Below are 20,878 nucleotides of genomic sequence, written 5' to 3'. Positions count from 1 at the left end.
TGGGAGCATCACTGTCTTTGGGATATCAGATTTTACTAAGTGAGAAGGAAGCTGAGGGATACTGGGGGACCACTGCGCACCCTGGTCCTTAACTCTAAGAGCATCTTATTGGGATGGAGGACTTCACCCTTTGGAAAGGGGAGATCCCCTCACCATCACAGGGGCAGTCAGACCCTGACACAGCCCTGTCCTGGTTTGAGCTGCAACAGTTCTTTGTCTTGCATTCTGTGATTAGTATGTCATTCACATCTGGTTTTCCCTGTTCTCCATCCTTATGGCTGAATTAATATCATCACTGTTGCATTGAGGACACGAGGCTCAGCTCCAGAACATGGAAAAGACCTAAAAAGTCTTATTTTTAGCTGTTGAAGTAGCATTTCTGTTTCTAGGTCTCAATTGTCTGAGAAATTGCTAAACTGGGAGACTTTTGGGTAGAAGGAGGGATTAAAGCAGAGCTGCGTTATTACAGGAACATAAGTGAATTGACTCTAATTGCAGTCCATGGGGCTGTGCATCACCTCTGGAGAGCACACTGCTTCCTTGAGAGCCTACAAAGGAAATCCTAGCTCTGAAACTGTGGGTGTGCAGCCCATGAACTGGGGAAATCACTGGGCTCTGCTCAGCCCAACCTCTTGTTACAGCATGTGGGTTTTCAAGAGGGAAAAGGCCCATTTCCATGTTATCTGAGGTGCTCAGCAAGCAAGGACAAGGGAATGCATGGCTCATGACTTTTACGTTTCTCCTATAGGCTCTTACTGTCCCTGCCCATGGCAGGGGGCTTGGAACTAGATGATCTTAAAGTCCTTTCCAACCCTAATGATTCTATGATTCTATATAGCATGCTCTACCATCAATGGTGGCTTTGGGCAGCAGGTCCCTGTTGCCAATGCCGGGCAGTAATATTGAGCTGCCTGAATCTTTGATACACTTGGGAGGGTGTTTTTTAGGTACCTAACTTCTTGAAGACTTGAGAATGAGCAGGGCTCCATGGCTAGGCTGAGCAGTGTTTGTCATCAGGGCTGTAAATTGGGCTTTTGTGGTTGGGCAAACCCCAGAAACTATTCTGATGTCTGAGCCAGAGGCTCAGAATTGAGGGGTTTTGTTCCATTAGAGGCTTTGGTTTGTCGCTATTCCAATATGATGGAGTGTGTTGGTCCAGGGTTGGTTGTGTGTTGATGGGAAGGAGTTTGGGAAGAGCTGTGTATCGCCTTACAGGCCACAGCCTCAATGGATCTTCCCAGTTCCAAAGCTATATATAAGCAACTCAAACACACATTGAGTGTCTGAGCAGCAAAATCTCTCTGCAACATCTGCTGTGACTTAGTGCAGAAAGATGCTGCTCTGTGGTGCTGGTTGATGTTGGATCCATCCTCCCTGTCCTAACAGCATGGATGATCCTGCAGCAGAGTCTTTGCTGGAAAAACCAAGCAAACCACTTGAGGAACGTTTGCTGGGGATGGAATTAGGGCTGGTTGATGGTGGTGGCTCCCAGGTTGAGTGAATCCTAACAAGCTTTGAGACTTCAAGAAGCTTTTGGGTTTTAAAAGAAGAAAATCTGCGTAATTCAGGAGGGGAGAACAAACAAGGCAAATATCTGCTCAGAATTACTTGTGGGTGATGAAACCCTTCTTACTCCACTGGAGAAGGGAAGGGGAAGGTTTTCTTTCCCCATGCTTCTGGGTGATTTCTGCAGCCCAACGGCTTTATTATTCAGTGTATTTGGCCAGGTATCTCGTGGCAGTGGATTAAAACAGGGAATAAACCAGGTTGGAAAAGACCTTTAAGGTCACGTCCAACTGTTACTGCAGCACTGCCAAGGCCACCACTAACCCCTGTCATTGAATATCCACAGCAGAGGTTAAACCTCAACACGGGATGAGGAATGGGTATAATGGGAAAAGCACCACACATCCATCCTCATTTCTCAGGTGCTGGTCTGGACCCCACACAGACCATGGGGTTGAGGTGCAGGGGGGTTATTTGTAGGTTTTGGTTAATTTTAGTGTTGGGGACCCATGGAATGAGTTCATTTGCTGTGAGATAATTACTGAGGCTACTTAATGGAGGGAAATGCAGTGATTCAGTGTTTTGGAAAGGGGCTTTGGGGCTGTGGTTTCCCAAGTGGGTTTTACCCAGCGCTGCGGGGTATACAGAAAAAGGAATCAAATCCTTGGTTTTCTGACTTTTATGAACTAATAAATCGTCTTTTTAGAAACAAAAAAGCCAGGAAAAGTCAAAGCTGCCACCGATGAGCTACAATTTCATCTTTGTTGTGCTATTAACTTCTATGCTGGCAAAACCTGATGTCTTGGGGCTATAAGCCCAGCAGTCTCTGTACACTTTGGTGTGTGCTAGCCCAAATTATGAGTGATATTTTGCTGAAGTTGTGTCAGACGTCCCACCGTGTCCATTTTTAACCCAGCTGAGCTCTATGCATTTGCATCCTTCAGCTCCAGCACTGAGGCTCAGCAAAGGAATGGGCCAGGATGGACATCAAGGTAGTTGAAACTGGGGGAATGGAAGGGAAAAAAGAAGTGACCCCAGTGAATGGGGACTTCTGGAAGGCAGCAGAAACTTGGGGAACACGTGAACTTAATCCCCAGCAGAAGGCAATGCTGTCCTACCTTCTCTAATGAAATTGCAGGGTTCCGAGCTGCAGAGGATCAGTCACTTCCCAAGGGGATAATAAACTTCCCAAAGGATATAATAAAGCAGATCTGTGGAGGACTGCTCTGTCCCATGCTATTAGAAGTGATGCTCTGCAGACTGCTGCTGACCCAGAGAGATGCTCCAGTGTGACTGAACCACAGGAGCGAGCGTAGTCCTCATCCCTGCATCCCTTTTCCCACCAGCATGGGCATGGTGGCTGCAGCGTGCTGCTGATCCTGGCACCTCCAAGGCCCTCTCCCCATCCTCCTCATGTAATCAGTGTTTTACAAATCAGCAAATTGCACACCGATGCTTTGGGTTTATTCCTGCTCATCATCTTCCAGCATCGCTTGCTTATTATCTTAACTCCTCGGAGCCATTTCTCCTCCCACCCCTGCTGCTCACTTTGTTCTTTATAGCTGCCACACTCGCAGTAGTAGCAAACCAGCTGTGCTGTGCTTTGCAGCAGCATGAAAGAGCCCCCACTTTAATCACTGCCTGCCCAGGAAAGGAAAATAGAGGCCAAGCTGTCATTCGAGTAATGCAATTGTACCATGGAAGGTCTTTTCATTTGCTGGTGGTTATTAAACAGGTTGGTGCTTTCAGCTGCTGCAGGAGGGGGTAGTGACACTGAGGGAAGTGTGGATTGTGAGTTCTGGTGCTTAAATATAGCTTGGACTCTGCAGTGTGTAGGGTTTCATTAGGAAGCTGGCAGCTTGGTTTAGTCATGGCCCAATAAAGAGAAACAACTCCTGCGTGTGGCTCGAGCATCGGGTGTAGGAAGTGTTTGGCTAAGGTGTAGATACACAGAATCCCAGCCTGGTTTTGGTTGAAGGGACCTTAAAGCCCTTCAGGCACTGGAGCTGCTCTGAGGTCTCCCCTTAAGGAGCCTTCTCTTCAGGTCCTCTCCATCCTTGTGCCACAGTTTCATGTGCAACGCTAAAGCTGGCTCAGTTGAGTGGCAGTCGGGTTCCTGGCCTTGCTGGGCTCTCTGTGCCAGTGATCTGTAATTAATATGCTGGGAGCCCTGCTTGGGGGGAAGAAACAGCATCTTTATAGCAGGCACTTGGTATGCTGGCTGCATGCAGAGCAGACTGAAGCACCGCCATGGGCACATTAACAGCACAGCTTGGTCCCTCGGAGGGTTTAGAGTGTTCTCCTGCAGCCTCAGGGTTTGGTTTTAGTGGCTTGTTATAGGAAACTTTCTGCCTTTAAAGCCTGGGGTGGTTTGTGGGGGTGGGAAGGGAATCCTCTGTGCATCCTGCAATGGAAAACCTCCCTCCAGCAGCAGCATCACCTCCTCAAATGGCCTCACCCCCCCAAAGTTTGGCTGCTGGGTGATGGTTTGAGCAGTCACTGCTGGTCCTGAGCACTAAACACCAGCTGAGTCATTTCTTCCAGTGGTTAATGATTGCCTGGGCCTGATGCTGCCAGAAACGATGTCATGTTAATGATTAAAACCCTTAAATAAGGGTTTATTCCTTCCCCATGTGCAAAGTCACCCTCTGACCTTCCCCAGTTCCTGCAGCATTGCCAGAGAGGGGAACATATTCAGGAACAAACCCATCCTGTTCCCATCACCCTTTAAACCCTGACAGCATCGTGCTGCAGCAATAGTAAATCGAGCAAAGCTTCACAGTCCTGTTTAAATGCAGGATTTATTCCACTCTGTGTTAAGCTTTAAGAGCTACTCCTGCCTCTCCCTTGTGTCCAGCTGGGTTGTGCATTGTCCAGCCATTATACATTAGTATGAGTAAATGGATGCTTTCAGGTCCTGTCTATTTAACTGCAAGTGCATCTCTAGAGAGGGAAGCAGAAAGTGTCCATATGCATTCGTGCTGCAGGAAGAGCAGTCGTTCTTCATGATCTCCTTTGCAAGGTATAAAACATTACTTACTCGGAGCAAACCAGTTCATGTGAAGATTTCTGGGTGCCTGGTGAAGGGAAGATGCTGAATTCCTGCTGGTGCATGTGAGGGTGGGAGCTGGAGAAGGACTTGCCACTGCTTTTGCCCATGTGCTTTGGTTTGAATGAAGGCATTTAAGCTCCCCCAGGGAAGAAGTTCTCCCCTGTGAGGGTGCTGAGGCGCTGGCACAGGGTGCCCAGAGAAGCTGTGGCTGCCCCATCCCTGGCAGTGTTCAAGGCCAGGTTGGACACAGGGGCTTGGAGCAAGCTGCTCCAGTGGAAGGGGTCCCTGCCCGTGGCAGGGGTTGGAACTGGGTGAGCTTTGAGGTCCCTTCCAGCCCAAACCATTCTGGGATTCCATGAGTTTTTAAGGCGAATAAGACATCCCTGATTCACGTGTGGGACTGCTGCACACCCGCGATGCTCCCAGCCCGAGTTCCGACTGACAGCACTTTGGCAAGGCACCTTTCCTTTAGGAGTGTACTGATGGTGTTGTACAGAGGTACCTGGAGGGTTTTATTCCTGTTCCCATCCCTGCAGGCACAGCTATTTATAGGAGTGAGTTGTGTGGCGTAATTAACCGCGTGCGGAATACCGGGTGTTAATTACGAGCTGATGGGGAAATGGTGCTGGGGAAGAGCCGGGGATGCGATGCGCTCGCAGTGTTCTGCCCTGATTTACACTGCCAGAGGGCTGGGGTTTGCCTGTGACTCAGTGGAGAAGGGCAGAGAGCCTGAAATTGCTGTTCAAACCTCCAGTGAGCTGAATGGTGAAATATGGCTTCAAATTAACATGGAAATTGTAGGCATCATTTATGGACCTGATGGTTTTAAGTGTGGTTTAAATCTGCTGCTTTGGACGTCTCTCAGCTATTTCACTGCCTGGTTGTGAGTGGAATAGTCTTTTTCCCTTGCTCTTTTGCACAGTAAGTTGAGCTCTGAATTCGAGTGCAGCAAACATCCTATCAATAGGTGAACGCACAGCAGGTTACTCACCAAGTGCTGTGATTTCTCTGTGCAACGAGCTGAAAGCAAGCCCTGAAGTCCCCTGTGCCAGGCAGTGTCAAACCTGCCAGGGGTTAGAACTGCAGGCAATCAGAGGGGCAAGTGGGTATAGTTCTTTTAATTGAGTGTTCTCCTGGCTGAGGCATCCTTCCATAGCACAGGAAGGGTGGAGGAGCGAAATCACATCTCCCCACACGTCTGTTGTTCAGTGCTGGCTGTTGGGGGTTCTTATGCCAAGCAAAGGTTGGTAAAACTCTGGAGCTGTGGGAGTGGGTCCAGAGGAGGCCATGGAGATGCTGCAAGGGCTGGAGCAGCTCTGCTCTGGAGCCAGGCTGAGAGAGCTGGGCTGGGGCAGCCTGGAGAAGAGAAGGCTCCTGAAGGGGAGACCTGAGAGCAGCTCCAGTGCCTGAAGGGGCTGCAGGAAAGCTGGAGAGGGGCTTGGGACAAGGGATGGAGGGACAGGCCAAGGGGAATGGCTTTAACCTGCCCGAGGGGAGACTGAGATGAGATGTCTGCTGTTACCCATGCATCCTATATACTTTTCTGCCGTTTCTGCTATAAGCTGGGTTCAACACAGCTCCTGCATCTTTGGTGCAGCCCTGAGTCACTGTTATTTCTTCAAACCCTGCTTTAAATTCTCCATTTGGTTTCCCCAGAGAGAAGCAGCATCTTCCTCCCAGGAGGGTTTGAACCGCTTCCCAGGCCATGAGCTGCATTACAGATGATTACAGATTCTTCTTCCCATCTCTGACCCACAATGAGTCAAGCTGCAGATACAAGGAGTGCTCCTTTGCATCCTCAGAGACCACCTGCAGAAGCAGCTTTTCCAGCCTTCTCTTTTTGCTCTTAGTTAAACATCAGTTCTACACTCCCTAGTGCTATGGTTGTATAGCCATGAGGTCTCCTGGTGCTTGTTTCTTGCTCCCCACACCTTGTCTTCCAAACATTAAACCACACCAAGCCTGTGTGTAATCGTTTCTCTTTCCTTCTTCCTACTCATACAAGGGCTGGGCAGCTCAAGGTGGCGTGAAAGGGAGGTGTTACGTACAGTAGCAAGATACAACAGGTACATCTGGACATTGCTGGCCTCTGAGCGACTGCCTGGGGGGCATCTGTCCCTGTTCTGGCTGGATTTTGGGCTGCCACTTCCCCCTTTGCTGCTGCATGATTGCAGCGGGCTCTTTCAGCCCCGATTGCAATACATTCGCTGTTAAAAACTTGCTAGAGAATCAGATTATACACCAATAGTTGGAGTAGTTATCGGAGTAAAGCTGCTTCAGCCTGCTCCAGTGGAAGGGGTCCCTGCCCGTGGCGAGGGGTTGGAACTGGACGAGCTTTCAGCTCCCTTCCAGCTGTGATTCTGTGATTCCACAGAGCTTCGCTGTGCTCTCGGCAGCAGACCCAAGCAGCAACCTCAGCAAAGGGTTAACGCGGCCGCTCGTACCGCCGCTGCTGCCTTCCCCCCGGCTGCTCTCTGCTCCTGCCAGGCGGAAGTTGGAGCAGCAGCCCAAGTTCAAGGCTTGCTGTGTGCATGAGTACGAGCTGCCTGGAGCGGGCAGGGGCCGGCGAGCAGCGAGCCGAAGCCCTCCAGCTGTGAGCCGCAGGGATGGCTCCAGCCGCCGAGTGCCGGGATTCCCACCTCTGTTACTACAGCATCAAATTCGCCCTGTCCACCTATGCCACCCTCTTCTCGGTAGGTGCTCCGGCTGCTTTTGTGTCCTTCCTGCTGTTTCCCCTCCCACCGTGTAGCTGGGATTTTACTTTTCAGCATCCACGTTTCCCCTTTCAAGGAGCCAGATCCTTGGGGTAAAACCCGGTGCTGTGAAGCCGCTCGTGCTTGGCGCTAGCTGGGTCCGGAATGGGAATTTGGGGTGAAACAAAGGGGTTTGGTGCATTTAAGATCACCTCCTTGGGACTGCCCTTCCCTAGGAGCTCTCTTACAAATCCCTTGTGGCAGCGAGTTGCATTTGGAGCAGAAACAAGGAGATTTCGTGGTTTTATCACGCAAGAACCCGTTGGGTGGTGATGCCAGCTGGATCCCCCCTGCCCCTCTCAGCCTTTGCCTCGTTCAACAGGGACAGGGCATGGATGTAGGCATGGAGCGGGGGTTGTTTTGGCCAGGTTGGTGATATTAAGAGGTCAGACTAAGGCTTGTTTTTAAGCAGTATTGAGCCATTGAGCTCCATTTGGGGCCAAGCTTCTCTGGCAACTGGGAGGCGCTAGCACATGTCAGAAAGAGGAGAGGAGCGCAATAAATACCCCATGTGCATCCTCAGTGAATGCAGGGGAGATGGAGTTCATCTTGCATAACCCAGCCCATATTTACTGATATTTCATGCTGATGTTTAAATAATCCTCTTTGCCCCTGCATGGCTGCCTGCTGGGTGTGTAGAGTGGAATGTGCACCTCAGTGTACAGGTGTCACTGCAGAAATACCTACGTGACTTCCCAGGCAGGCTGTGAGTGTTAACCAGGGTCAGAAGCACTTGGAAAAGGTTTCTTATTTCCTTATTAATTAGTTTCTTTTTAATGAATGAGCTCAGCTGGGAGGGCAGCGCTGGCTCTTGTTGGCTGGAGATGGTGAAGCCATTGTGTTCCTGCACCAAATGACTTGTGCCCATTGCAGGGCATGAAGGAGAGTAAGGAATAAAGAATAAGAAATAAGAATAAAGAATAAGGAATAAGAAATAGGTGTTCTTTGTAGAATATCTCACTGATTTCTTCATACCTGCTGGGTAGGAAGGTTTCCAATGGGAGAGGAGATTCAAGCATCTCCCACTGCGTGGCCAGGACCCTCGTGTGCCTCCTGCTGCATCCAGTGACACTAAAACCACCCAGATTCTTTAACCCACTTGTGGCTGTGGTTTGAGTTTTGGGCTGAAGACAGTGCAATATTTGTTCTTACAAGATGAATCCTATGAGTGTGGGGTTGGATTCTCTAAAGAGCTGAGTTTTGCTCAGGTTGAGGTTTCCCCAGATGCCTTTAAAGGATGGGGAGTCAATGGAAGGTCGTCTTTTCCCTTTCCATCTGAACCCAGCTCAGGGCTGCACCTTGCAAATGTAGATGATCGGTGAGACAATCTTGATGCCAGAGGTTTATTAATTGCCTGGATGTTTTGGGGGCCTCAGTGGGACATTCTGGAGAGTCCACCAGCAAGAAGAGACTCAATTCCCCAGCGTCTGGGCAATAGCTGCAAAAACCCCATTCTGAATCACTCTGATCCAGCCTGGGATGGTCCTTGCATGGGGACACTGTCACCTTGAATCCATATGGATACAGGGGAACTTCAGGCTGGAGATAAGGCACCTGTGAGGGTGCTGAGGCGCTGGCACAGGGTGCCCAGAGAAGCTGTGGCTGCCCCATCCCTGGCAGTGCTCAAGGCCAGGTTGGACACAGGGGCTTGGAGCAAGCTGCTCCAGTGGAAGGGGTCCCTGCCCATGGCAGGGGTTGGAGCTGGATGAGGTTTAAGGTCCCTTCCAACACAAACCAGGCGGGGATTCTGTGATTGCTCAGCTCCTGTGAGCTTTTCATCTGCATGACCTACTTCTGGCCTCATCTGCTCATGTTGATGTATTAATTTAACCCTTCAGAGCCCTCTAAACCAGATGTGACCAGGGCTGCGCTTCCCTCTGACCAAATGCATTCGACAGGAAATGATGGTGTGGGGGCTTCTCGCTTGTATTGCATGAAGGCTTTTAACCCTTCCCAAGTAAAGATTCAGTGGAACAAGACTTGAGTTGGATCGCCAGGAAGGACTGAGGAGGTTTGGGGTGAGATGCATCACTGGTTTATAGCTTAGTGTTGTCCCAGCCTGCAGAAAACTGGATTTAGTGCTGCTAGATCTTTTCCAGTGCTTTCCTGTGAAGAAAGCATTGATTTAGAGGTGGGATAAGCCGGAGAGTGGCTTTAAACCAAACACGGAGCAAAGGGCAGAGATGTCTGAGCATCATAGGTTGGAGCAGCTGGTTTTATACAGGTAGATTTAGTCCTCACTGTCAAGGATTCAGTGGAGCACAGATTTAAAGAGCTGCTTCTTTCCTTGTCTTACTTCTCCGATAAAATTGAGAGCTGCTGGTTTAATTGACCCTTATAAAACCATATTTTTCACATTCCTACATGCCATCAGCAGTTAAGCATTCTATGATGTACTTAATCGCTGTATTATTAATCCCATGATTCTATCTTTCAATGACTAAAAGCATTCAGCGCTTCCCTGTATCGTGACTTCTCACCTGTATGTTACAATCAAACCTCCTGAGGAGGAGCAGGAGAGCCCTGTCTGCCCATTTGGTCTTCAAAATCTGGGAAGAAGGATTCTCCTGTGAGCTAGGATCTGGAAAACCAGAGTTTTCCCCTTGGTTTGGCTCCTCTGGTCATCTTGGATGGAGGATAAAGCGATGCCTCATTCCCCGTGCTCCTCCCTGGACCGCTGAGCTCTGACTCAGCATCATCTGGCTGATGGGGTCTGTGTGGGTTTGAAGCCACTGTCATCGTGACTCTTTGGTGTTCCCAAGTAAGGAGAAATCTGCCTGGTGTTGGTATGGCCTTGGCTCATCCACTGAACACCATTTAAAGTTGTGTTAACGTCCCCTTGGGTTCATGGTACTTGTTGGCACAGAGTAACTCCTGTTACTTGAGTGTTTTTGAGCCTCAGAGAAGGGGAATGTGGTATCTCTTAGGTGAGCAGTGGGGTTTTAAGTCAGGGTAGGACTGTGCATGTCGTTTGTTAGCACTGGGAGGGCTATGCAGCTCTCTTGTGAGTGTGGGGAGCTGCCTCTGCGTCAAAGTCAAGTCAATGCAAGGATCAGAAGCAATCACAAGCACAAGCCCATGGCTTGAAGCTGGGAGTTTGCAAAGCTCTTTTAAAGCTCAAGCCACCCATTTGGAACCCCCCCAACCCTATCAGCAACCCTGAGCTGTGTATTCTGTTATTTCCTATTCATTAATTGTCTTTCATCCCCTCTTCTTGACCTCCAGATCTCTAAATGACTCTACAATCAGTGGGACAGGGGTTTCCACCTTTAACTCTTCTCTTTCCCACATCCCTAACTTGCCACCCCATCTCTTTCCTTGCCATTAGATGAAGAAATACATGGAGAGGAAAAGCGGCATCTCCGCTATCCCACTAAGTTGGAGTTGCACAAAAAGCCTTGCTGTCCTCCATCCCTTGCCCGCTCAGCTCCTACAAGCTCCAAGCAGCAATAACATCAAGCAGGGCTGAAATTAAAACCAAAGGTGATTTCTTCCCAGCTTAAAAGAGGAGAATTGATGCAGGATGCCTTTATCATGAGGGCTGATAGAGCTGCAGCCACCCCCTTGGCTTTGCCTGTGGGGATGGTGTGGTTGTTATGAGATAGAAATGGGGTGGGTGATCAGCCCCTTGTTGGAGGGTAGGTGGAGGTTTGCTTGTTCCCTGAGCTGCATTACAGAGCAGTTGTAATTGCTGCTGCCTATCCTGGTGTTTGCACTTTATTGAGGTGATCACCAGGCAATTAATATGTAACTAGAGAGGATTTACCAGCAAACTTCATTATGTGCCTTCCCATGTCATCGAGTGTGGGTGGTAGGAAAGGGTTGTGATGCCAGGAATCAGGAATATCCGCGCTGATTGAATTTGCACAGCAAAACCAACCCCCAGAGAACCCCAGTGATGGAAACCAGGGCAGCCAGGCTACGCAAGGGGTGATGCAGACTTCTCCTGCTGCTTCTGATGCTCATCTCCGGCCAAGGGGTGATGGGCTGAGCAGGTTTTGGTGGAATACATCATTATTCCCCTTGCAGTTTTTTACAGGCTTTGACGTCGCTGCTTTGCTCCAGATCCATCATTTTTTCCACAGCAATATTGCTTTTCGGGGAATGTTGCCCTTTCTCCCCAGCTATTTTCCATCCAAATCCCTCTGCCACTTATCTTGTAACAGCATCGCTCCTTGCTCGCTCTTCCAAACCTTGTTATATTGCAGCGAGCCTTCCTTTGCAATCTGCCTTTGCTGGGAGATGTGCCAGGGTATCCATTCCCTTCCTCTTGATGGGTGTTGCTTTGCAAGATGCTTTCTTGTGCTTTGAGTAGGAGCAACTGTTGGGTTTTATTTTAATTGGAGGATGCTTTTTAGCAAGCGGGGCTTGGAGATGGGCTGGGGTCCAGCCTGCAGCACTAATCCTTAGCAAAGGGGATGGGTGACCTTTTGAGCTAGAAGCTAAGCAAAGAGAGAGCCAAGATATTCATAGAATCATGGAATGGTTTGGGTTGAAGGGACCTTAAAGCTCATCCAGTTCCAACCCCTGCCACGGGCAGGGACCCCTTCCACTGGAGCAGCTTGCTCCAAGCCCCTGTGTCCAACCTGGCCTTGAGCACTGCCAGGGATGGGGCAGCCACAGCTTCTCTGGGCACCCTGTGCCAGCGCCTCAGCACCCTCACAGGGTGCATTCCCCCATTGCATTTGCAAGGTAAATAAGCAGTGCGTGCCCTCCTCCAAAAAAGAGGGGTGTTAAGCATAGCACGGGTTGGGGTTTACCCTGCCAAAGGGGATGGCCATGGCGATGTTGGGAGGAAGAACCAGCACCACTCTGCAGCAGCTTCATGCATGCCATGTGCTTTAAGCTTTTTAAAGGTACTTTCTACCCTGGAAAACCTATTTTTAAGCAACCTTTATCCACCCTTAAAACCTTCCTCAGTTTCTTTCCCTTCAACCAGTGAAGTCCATCCCATGAATGCTGCTTCCTCAGCCCCAGAGCATCCAGCCCTGGTACCCCCTCTGGGTTTGCTCTGTGCACTTGCCATGATCTCTTCCCTTACCCTCATCACAGATGGATTAATTAAAACAGGGAAAGTGGTTCTGATTGGCATGTGGGATTAGCAGGATAGCCATGGTGTGCCTTAATGTCTACCCCCTGCCTTCCAAGCCAAATATATTTCCCGGGACACTGTATAAGGGATAAACATTAAATCAACCCTAATCCCAACGCACCAACCTGATGCTTAAAATAGAGTCTAAAGATGAAGCTGTGATTAAAAGCCTGTGATCAGAAATAAGCCTTCAAATAACTAAAGCGGCTGTAAAATACCACAAGTCTACTTTTTGTTTTCTGGGAGATTTCAGTGCCATTATAGATGAGATGGAGCCTGGAAGCTGACAGTGATTGATAGACACAAACTAGCTACACAAACACACCAGAACTGGTGTCCAGGTGGATTAGAGAAGAAAAATATCAACCCCTCAATAGAGCAAAGGCTGTGCATGAAAATGAAGGATTGGGTTGTTGGCATGAATTAGTAGGAAGAGTGTGAGTGAGCTCATTAGGAACAGTGGAGCTTCTTGGAAAGGTGAATAGGGAAAGGAGTGAAAAGAGGTGTTTTGTTCTCTCTGGAGGTGCAGTTTTTGATCTCAGGGGTCTGTGGCTGGGGGCTTTCTGCCAGGAGGTGATTTGGGATGGGGATGGTGCAAAAAGCAGCAGGAAAATGGCTCTGGATCCTTCTCCATTTCCTTGCTGACCTTTTCAGGTGTCAGCTCAGTGCTGGCTGAGGAGCAGCTCGCCTCGAAGCGCTTCAATGGGAGCAGCTCCTGACAGCACGAAGCGTTTGGGGCAACGGCACTGGCTTTGATGTGGAAGGAGCTGAAGGGTTGCAAACAGCTCTTTTTGGAGCCTGTTTTATCCCTGCATCATTAGGCCCTTTTTCAATCAGAGCTGTTTCATCGAAGAGGGAGAGAGGGGAGGAACGGTGTCCTAAATAATCCGTTGTTTTTCTTTATGGCACTTTTCATCCAGGGATCAAAAGCGCTTCTTAACTGTGCCGCGAGCTTCATGTCTAATTGTTGGTGCTGGCGTGTGAAGAGAGGGTGAGTGGCTTTGGGTGCAATTCAGTGCTCAAGCCAGGAGTGAAATGAGTCCTTCTGGGGAATGTTCTGTCTAAGGGTGGAGTCTGGGAGGGTGGAGTGTTGGTGTCAATCAGTGCTGGGCCATCAAAGGGCCAAGTGGAGCATTCAGACAGACCATAAAGGTGCAAGCAGAGAGGGGAGAGGAAAAAGCAAGCAAAACCTGGCTTAAAGCTTAAAACCGTGTTGATCACACTGAGATTATACATCCCCTTCTCAGCCAGAGGAGGAGCAGCCCAGCCCTGACCAAAGGGGATGCTCCGAGTGCTGACAGCACCATCTGGGATTGGATGCTAAATGTCCCGGAGCTAAGTGGGTTTTCCTTGGCTGTCTGGAGCAACTTCCACCTCTGTGTCTCCCTTGGAGCCTCTATTTGTCCTCGCTGGAGTCCGAATTGCATCCCGTGCTTCCCTTGCAGATCCTCGGCCTCACGATCCTGTGCGTTGGGATTTACGCCGAAGTGGAGAGGCAAAAGCACAAGACCTTGGAAGGGATCTTCCTGGCTCCAGCCATCATCCTCCTGCTGCTGGGCTTCACCATGTTTGGGGTCTCCTTCGTTGGCATGGTGGGGAGCCTCAGGGACAACCGAACGCTGCTCAAGACGGTAAGGCCATTGCCACACGCGCAGTGAAGCCTCGTGTTCCTGTTACCCATGGCTGAATGCCTCCCAACCTCTGCTGGAAGTGCTGCTGCCTTCCTCCTGGGGTAACAAGCGAGTTATTTCTGGGGCTGAGATCTCCTCTGTGGTGGAGCCAAGTCTCCAGCATGAAGTTTATTTTAGCTGTGATAATGGCAATAGTAAATAGCTTTGTTTTCCTGTGCAAGGGAGGATGCGGCAGAGGCAAATGTTACTGCTGAAGTCCAAATGGGAAGTGATCCGGGACACTAGGGCAAAGCTGTTCACTCCTAACCTGCTAAATCAGGGATTTTGTCGGTGTGTTGAGCATCCAACCACTGGTCATCATCGCCTGCCCTTGCTCAGGAGCAACATCTCTGCTTGACCAAGGAGTGTTTAATCATGGAATCCCAGACTGGTTTGTGTTGGAAGGGACATTAAATCTCACCCAGTTCCAACCCCTGCCACGGGCAGGGACCCCTTCCACTGGAGCAGCTTGCTCCAAGCCCCTGTGTCCAACATGGCCTTGGGCACTGCCAGGGATGGGGCAGCCACAGCTTCTCTGGGCACCCTGTGCCAGTGCCTCAGCATCCTCACAGGGAAGAGCTTCTGCCTAAGAGCTCATCTCAGTCTCCCCTCTGGCAGGTTAAAGCCATTCCCCCTGGCCTGTCCCTACAGGCCCTTGTCCCAAGCCCCTCTCCAGCTTTCCTACAGCCCCTTCAGGCACTGGAGCTGCTCTCAGGTCTCCCCTTCAGGAGCCTTCTCTTCTCCAGGCTGCCCCAGCCCAGCTCTCTCAGCCTGGCTCCAGAGCAGAGCTGCTCCAGCCCTCGCAGCATCTCCATGGCCTCCTCTGGCCTCACTCCAACAGCTCCAGGTCCCTCTTGTGCTGCTGCCCCAGAGCTGGATCAGGACTGCAGGGGGGTCTCCCCAGAGCACAGCAGAGGGGCAGGATCCCCTCCCTGAGCTGCTGCTCACACTCCTTTTATAGCTGAATTCCCTCTATTTAGATGAGGGCAAAGCTCTTCCATTACCCTCACCAGCATCCACTGATCAGCTCCATGACAGCTCTGTGGGCAACTTGGTTGTTTCCAATGCTCCCTTGGTGAAGAAGTTGCTTTTGGATGAGTAATATATACTGGTCCATGGAGCCTTCCTGCTGGCACACGTGTGCCTGGCATTGCTAATGGCTTGTGTAGCACCTTCATCTCCCACTGCTTCGCGTCGATTGGTTTATTAAAATCAAACCCTCTTGTACTGGCTTGCAAGATTGCTCTTAGAAACTGAGTTTTTTCCCATTGGATCTCCATTGCAGATGCCCGCTGCTCTGTTTGGGAGCTATCCCCCCTGCCCTGGGTGTTTGGAGGAGTCTCCAAGTGAGTGGTGAAGGACACCATGTCCCAAGTGATACTTGTGGTGTTCAGACAGCCCTGGTAGCTTGCTTGCTTAATGGTTAACTTGTTATTAATCCCCTATCAACTGACTCTTCTTCCTGTTTGGATGCTCTATGGTAACAGTAGGAATCTGCCAGGACTCAGTTATGCCTCTAATATACAGCATTCTCTTTCCTGTGCATCAGAACAACTGGGAAAGCTCTGTATTTCTTTATGATCTAAGCCTAGAAAACAGCTTTCTGCCAAAGCTGAAGTTATGTTGCTTGCGGAGAGCACTTCATCTTCTTTTTCATTCATCTGCTTTTAAAGCGATACCACATTGTGTTCATTCTCCCCAGGCTTATTCCAAAGCAGGATAAGTAATTCAAATTCCCAATAATATTTTTTCTTCCTGTGCTAATACTCATGAATAGTGGTTAATCCTCTATTTCCACAACCCAGGCTCAATTTGGAAGTGGAAAACTGATACATCAAAGGATAGGAAATCTCCTCCTTGGAGCGATGCAGGGCGACAGAAACTCAAGCTCCTTAACTGTATTTCACAGGTTGTCAGCTGAATCGATGGACACAGCTGAGAAAAAGAAATAATCCTGCCCGTTTGGGTTTCCTTTTTCTCCCTGTGGATATAAGCAGCTTCATGCCTGCCATGTGGAATAAATACAGCAATACCCGGGCAAGTCGTCACGCACAGTAACGCTTGCATCCCTTTTGACGAGGATATGAGAGGTGATGTTTGTCTTGCATCAAAACGTGTTGTATTCCTGGGTGGTGGGGTTTTGGGGTTGCTCAAGGCTCCTCAGCTGCCTTTAGTTGGCTGCAGAGCAGCACAGTTAGTCCAATACTATGTTAATGCCTATTATCCAGGGGCAGGTACAGGAAGTGATATTTAATAGAATCATAGAATCGTGTAGGTTGGAACGAGCCTTTAAGATCATTGAGTCCAAGCATTAACACAGAACTGCCAAGTGCACTGCTAAAACTTGGATCCACTGCACTGAAACCCATTTCTGACGATGGATCCAGTCTAATTCCCAGTCTTGGAGCTGCACCGCTCTTTCCCCTATGGATGTATTCAGCTTGATGGGCATCAGCACAAGGAGAAGAGCGTGACAGCAGTGAAGCATTTCAGAAATGCTCTTGATGATGAGATAAATAAGGGTGTTCTTTGTGCACATATCTCACAAATAAAGCAGATGTTTGTAGTCTCCATAGAGGCAAAACTTGTGACGTTGCCTCTTCTCGTAGAAAATAGCATTGCAAGCTCATAGCAGACCAAAGAAAGGTACTTAAAGAGCATCAATATGAGCCCAGACCTTGCCCACTCAAAGGGAGTGCAGATCTTTACAGGAGCAACCTTGGATTAGTGTTTTCCTGGTGGAGATGCAGCTTATCCCAGCAAAAATGCTTTATCCTTGTACCTTAAAGCAGCTCCCTGGTGAGACTGAGATGTGTTGGAAAGACCATGGCATGGTTTTATGGTGCTGAATTACTTGATTCTTTCTTGAGCTCTTACCTACTCAGGTCATATTGGCAAGACTATGTGGTTAAGCCTGGGTTTCCCCACCGTATTACGTTGGAATTGTACATGAAATACATTAGCATTTCCATCCATCACCCCAAAATGGGTGCCAGTGCCAGGAATTCATTGGGGGTTTTACTGTGTGATGACCTCTCTCATGCAGCAGCCTCTCGAGGTGTGGGAGACTGAGGCTTGCTTTCATCTGTGCTTGCTTCACACCAGTTTTCTGCTGGTTTTTACTGGGAAAACTCTTGAAAAGCCATTATTGATTAATGGAGTTCGCAATCTGTTCACCTGGAGGGGGCATCTGGACCACAGAGGAGGGAGCTCTGCCTCTAGAATCAACCTAGTTGATTCTGTGAGCCCCAAAAGCAGTCCCAGAACAGACCCTGGAGATTGCATCATGAAGCAGCATAGAAACACAGATACTGATGCTGAAGAAAAATCAGTGCATGAACCCCTTTGAGCTCTTAGGAGCTGCAGATGCGCTGCAGATGCACTGCAGCTGCTGAAATGCTTTTGCAGGGAACCCAAGCTAATGATGAGCACAAAACCACCCCAAACTTCAAATGGCTTTGAAAAATGACTTCTCTCTTCATCTAAAAATATGTCCTATTAATGTGGAGAGCAGACATGAAATTCCTCTCTCCTTAGGAGCAAATACTTCAATGCCCTATGAAAATCCATCAGGTAGCACTTGAGATTAATAACCTACTCCTTTCCCACCTGAAATGCTGTGGGTGGAGGTGCACACGTGCTTGTTAAATCTTCATTCATCTCAGTCTTTTACTGCTCAGAGATGGATTTTTACGTTCCTTAGCCCCCTGGAGACAAAGCTGCCGACATTTCTCTTGGACAAGACAGTCAGGAAAGCTCCCAGATTTACTACTTGATGTATTATTCCCATATCCCCTGCAAGGTTTTAATCTTTTCCTTATCAATCTTATTGTCTCCAGTCAACTGTCACTGTCACACATAACCTGACCCTTACCCGGCACAAGCCAGATTATCATGTCATTAGTGACATCTGTAATAACACAAGCTAAATCAGTTCAATAAAGCCACTGCTTGCTTGCAATTCTCAGCTCAGGTTTATTAGAAGCCTGGGGATTTTGGCTGCTGGTGTATGGAATCGATGTTGCAAACACTTGGATTTAATAGGTGGGTGAAGAGTTGCTCTTTGGAAATCAAGTTTCTTCCATCACCATTAACGCCTGCAAGGCTTGAAGAACTGCAGGCTGTCTGATGGAGATGGCTTGCCTTTGCTTTGGGGGTGATTTAGCAACTAGACTGCAAAAATCAATGTTTCTATTGCTCAATTAGAGGGCTGGGGAGAGCTGGGATGGGTTGGTCTCAGAACTGGGAATGCAGTGGGAGAGGCTGCTCCGGCAATGGGGTTTTGCAGTTGTATATGCCCAAATTTTCTCCATTTCATGGCTTTTTAAGAGCAGGTTTTACTAGAAATGCATCATCTCTCACTCAGCATTTCCTACCTGGGAGCTTGGAATCCGTGTGTTCATCCCATGGCTAGTTTAAAGTCATGGACACCATGAATTTTCAGAGGTTGTTTCAATAGAGTTGGTTTTCTTTTATTGCAGAATGGAAGAGAGATGAGGATTCAGGCAGGCCAAAGGTTTTTGGGGTCCTGCCTTGGGTTTGCCAAAATTTGCCATCCCAAGGCAGGATCTGACCTTGGGTTTGTGGCAGCAAGTGGTTGGTTGCCACCACAGTGCTTATGGCGTTTTGTATGTATCCACACACACAAAAACCCCAACAGAAATCTATATAAATATAGATAGAAAAAGGTGTATTCCTATTTATACTGTTATTTCCAAATGCCAACAACAGCAGGATGTGAAAATCAAAGCCCAGCACCCGCCATCAGCTTCACCACTCATTTTCTTTGCAATGGGGGTATTTGTGCTCTCAAGGTCGACCCACGATGCGACTTCCTGAGCTGGGCTTGAAACGTGCCTTTCCCCCTCCCTCTCCAGCCCCTGATTGCATGTGTAAATAGAGAGATGATATGCTGAAAGAATGGCAGATATATCAGGTTTGAAGAGGGGAGTGAGAAATGGTTGGCAATCACAGAGCTATTGTGTGGATGGAGAATTGTCCTTCTCCTGGGAAGATAAATTCCCCCTCGAAGAGAGTCAGCTCCTACAGTGATTTGAAGCTTGGGGAGGCCTGAATGAAAGCAATCAGAGCAACGCACGTGTGAAGGAGCACTTGGAGGTCTGATCTGCTCCAAGCAGCTGGGGTTCTTTCCGATCTTGCAGGGAAAGGGGCAAAAAATAACCTGGAAAACCTCTATTCCAGCAGTGCCATACGAAGCATCCCTCTGCCGCATCACCAGGGCTAATTCATGACCCTACAGCAGCCACTGAAAGCCAGTTTTAAGTCAGAAGCAGTAAAAATACCACTAAGTAGCACTTTCCCCTTATTTGTCTCTTGAATTGGGAAGAATTGGGTAAAATAGGTGTAAAGAGTTAATATTTACGGGGTGCATCACTTGCATTTCAACCACTTGGATATTTGACGTGGGTAAATTCCTTGTGGTTTCCTGGTGCTGGAATGAGAGCAGGGGATTTGCAGGGGGTACCCAGCTCCTTTATGGACCCCAGAGTGTGCTCGTCACCAGGTCAGCAAAAAGAAACCATCCCTTGAGGATTTGCAGTAAAGAATCAAATTTCCAAGACCAGAAAGCAGTGCTCAAGGCCAGATTGGACACAGGGGCTTGGAGCAAGCTGCTCTAGTAGAAGGTGTCCCTGCCTGTGGCAGGGGTTTGGAACTGCATTACTACATTAGCCAGCCCAATAATACCAGCAGTGAATTAATGGGGCTTCACGGCATCTGGAAAACCCAGTAAAGAGCTGGCATCACAAACTCCTTCCCCGAAATTCTCCAAGCAGGATTATTTATGGCCATCTCTCAAGTCATTTACCTTCTAATATGAATTGTTAAGAAATAGAAGTTACAGCTCATGCTGCATTGTTATTCCCAAAGGAGAACTGCTGGTGGTTCTGCAGCATCCCTCAAAGTCAATGCTACCCATGGCACGATGAAGGGATGCTGAGGAGCACTGGGATAAGGCTGAGGAGAGGGTTTTGCAATGTCTGAGATGATATTAATAGCGTCCGAGTGGTTTAATCTGCGTTAGGATTTTCAGCACAGTCAAGGATTGAGCTGATTGTGCTGCTGAAGTATTTCCCTTGTTTGGGAGGAAGCTGCAGGAACAGAGATCTTTGGAGAGAGGGGAAATCTGATTGCTTGGCCCTCAAACTGAAATAAATTAGATCTGAAAGGAGCCATTGCTCATGGACTGGATGGAGGGGGAAGTCTGAGAGGCAACATCCATCCCTGTCTATAAAAACCTGCTTTTCTTTGGGTTTTGGGGAACAGGAGCACATTCTAGCTGCAGCATCCATCCTGGCCTTGAGATGGGAGCAGAGGGTAGCGGGGCTATAGCCAAGGAAGGGTTAACAGCAGCCAGAAATAGACTCAGCTGCAGCCTTTAAAAGCCCAAAAGAGGGCAAACCACTACTTCTGCCAGGTGCAAGGAGCAGACTTGGTCTTTGAAAGGGCAGAGCAGGTATCTGTGGGGCTCAATGGAGGTAAGGCTGGTACCCGGGGTCTCTCAGGGGGTCCCACTTGATTATTTGCAAGGCTCCTGACCCTTTTGGGGACTGAAATGAGGCTTTTTGGTTATTTAGCTCCTGAAATGAGTATTCTGACCCCAGGCTGGGCAAATGCTGCCATGAAACCCAGATAGGGGTAATGACTCCCAGCCTGGCTGCATGGGCAGGAGGGGCACATCGCATGGTTTATATGCGTAAGAGCGTCCTGGGCAGAGAGGGTTATTACTGTACTGCTAGAACAGAAGGTGCTCTGCAAAAGTGGCTTCATCTGGGCTTTGTTGTCC

General features: G+C 48.9%; 1 protein-coding gene across 2 annotated transcripts in view; it reads left to right on the top strand.

Annotated features, from left to right (window-relative positions):
• The first annotated feature begins 7,057 nt into the window (after positions 1-7,057).
• LOC130595655 (tetraspanin-15-like) overlaps positions 7,058-20,878 on the top strand; it is a 41,243-nt gene continuing 27,422 nt past the window's right edge. For both annotated transcript variants that reach the window (XM_057402587.1, XM_057402586.1), the window contains exons 1-2: positions 7,058-7,251; positions 13,849-14,034. In XM_057402587.1, coding sequence (XP_057258570.1) covers positions 7,165-7,251; positions 13,849-14,034 — 273 coding nt within the window. In that variant the 5' untranslated portion in view covers positions 7,058-7,164. The remainder of the gene's footprint in view (positions 7,252-13,848; positions 14,035-20,878) is intronic.

This window comes from Pezoporus wallicus, unplaced genomic scaffold (assembly GCF_028554395.1).
Source record: "Pezoporus wallicus isolate ANWC-B61680 ecotype Strahan unplaced genomic scaffold, APGP_CSIRO_Pwel_v1 contig_2348, whole genome shotgun sequence".
NCBI lineage: Eukaryota > Metazoa > Chordata > Aves > Psittaciformes > Psittacidae > Pezoporus > Pezoporus wallicus.
Note: the sequence above shows the minus strand (reverse complement) of the source record. Positions and strands in the feature narration are given on the sequence as shown.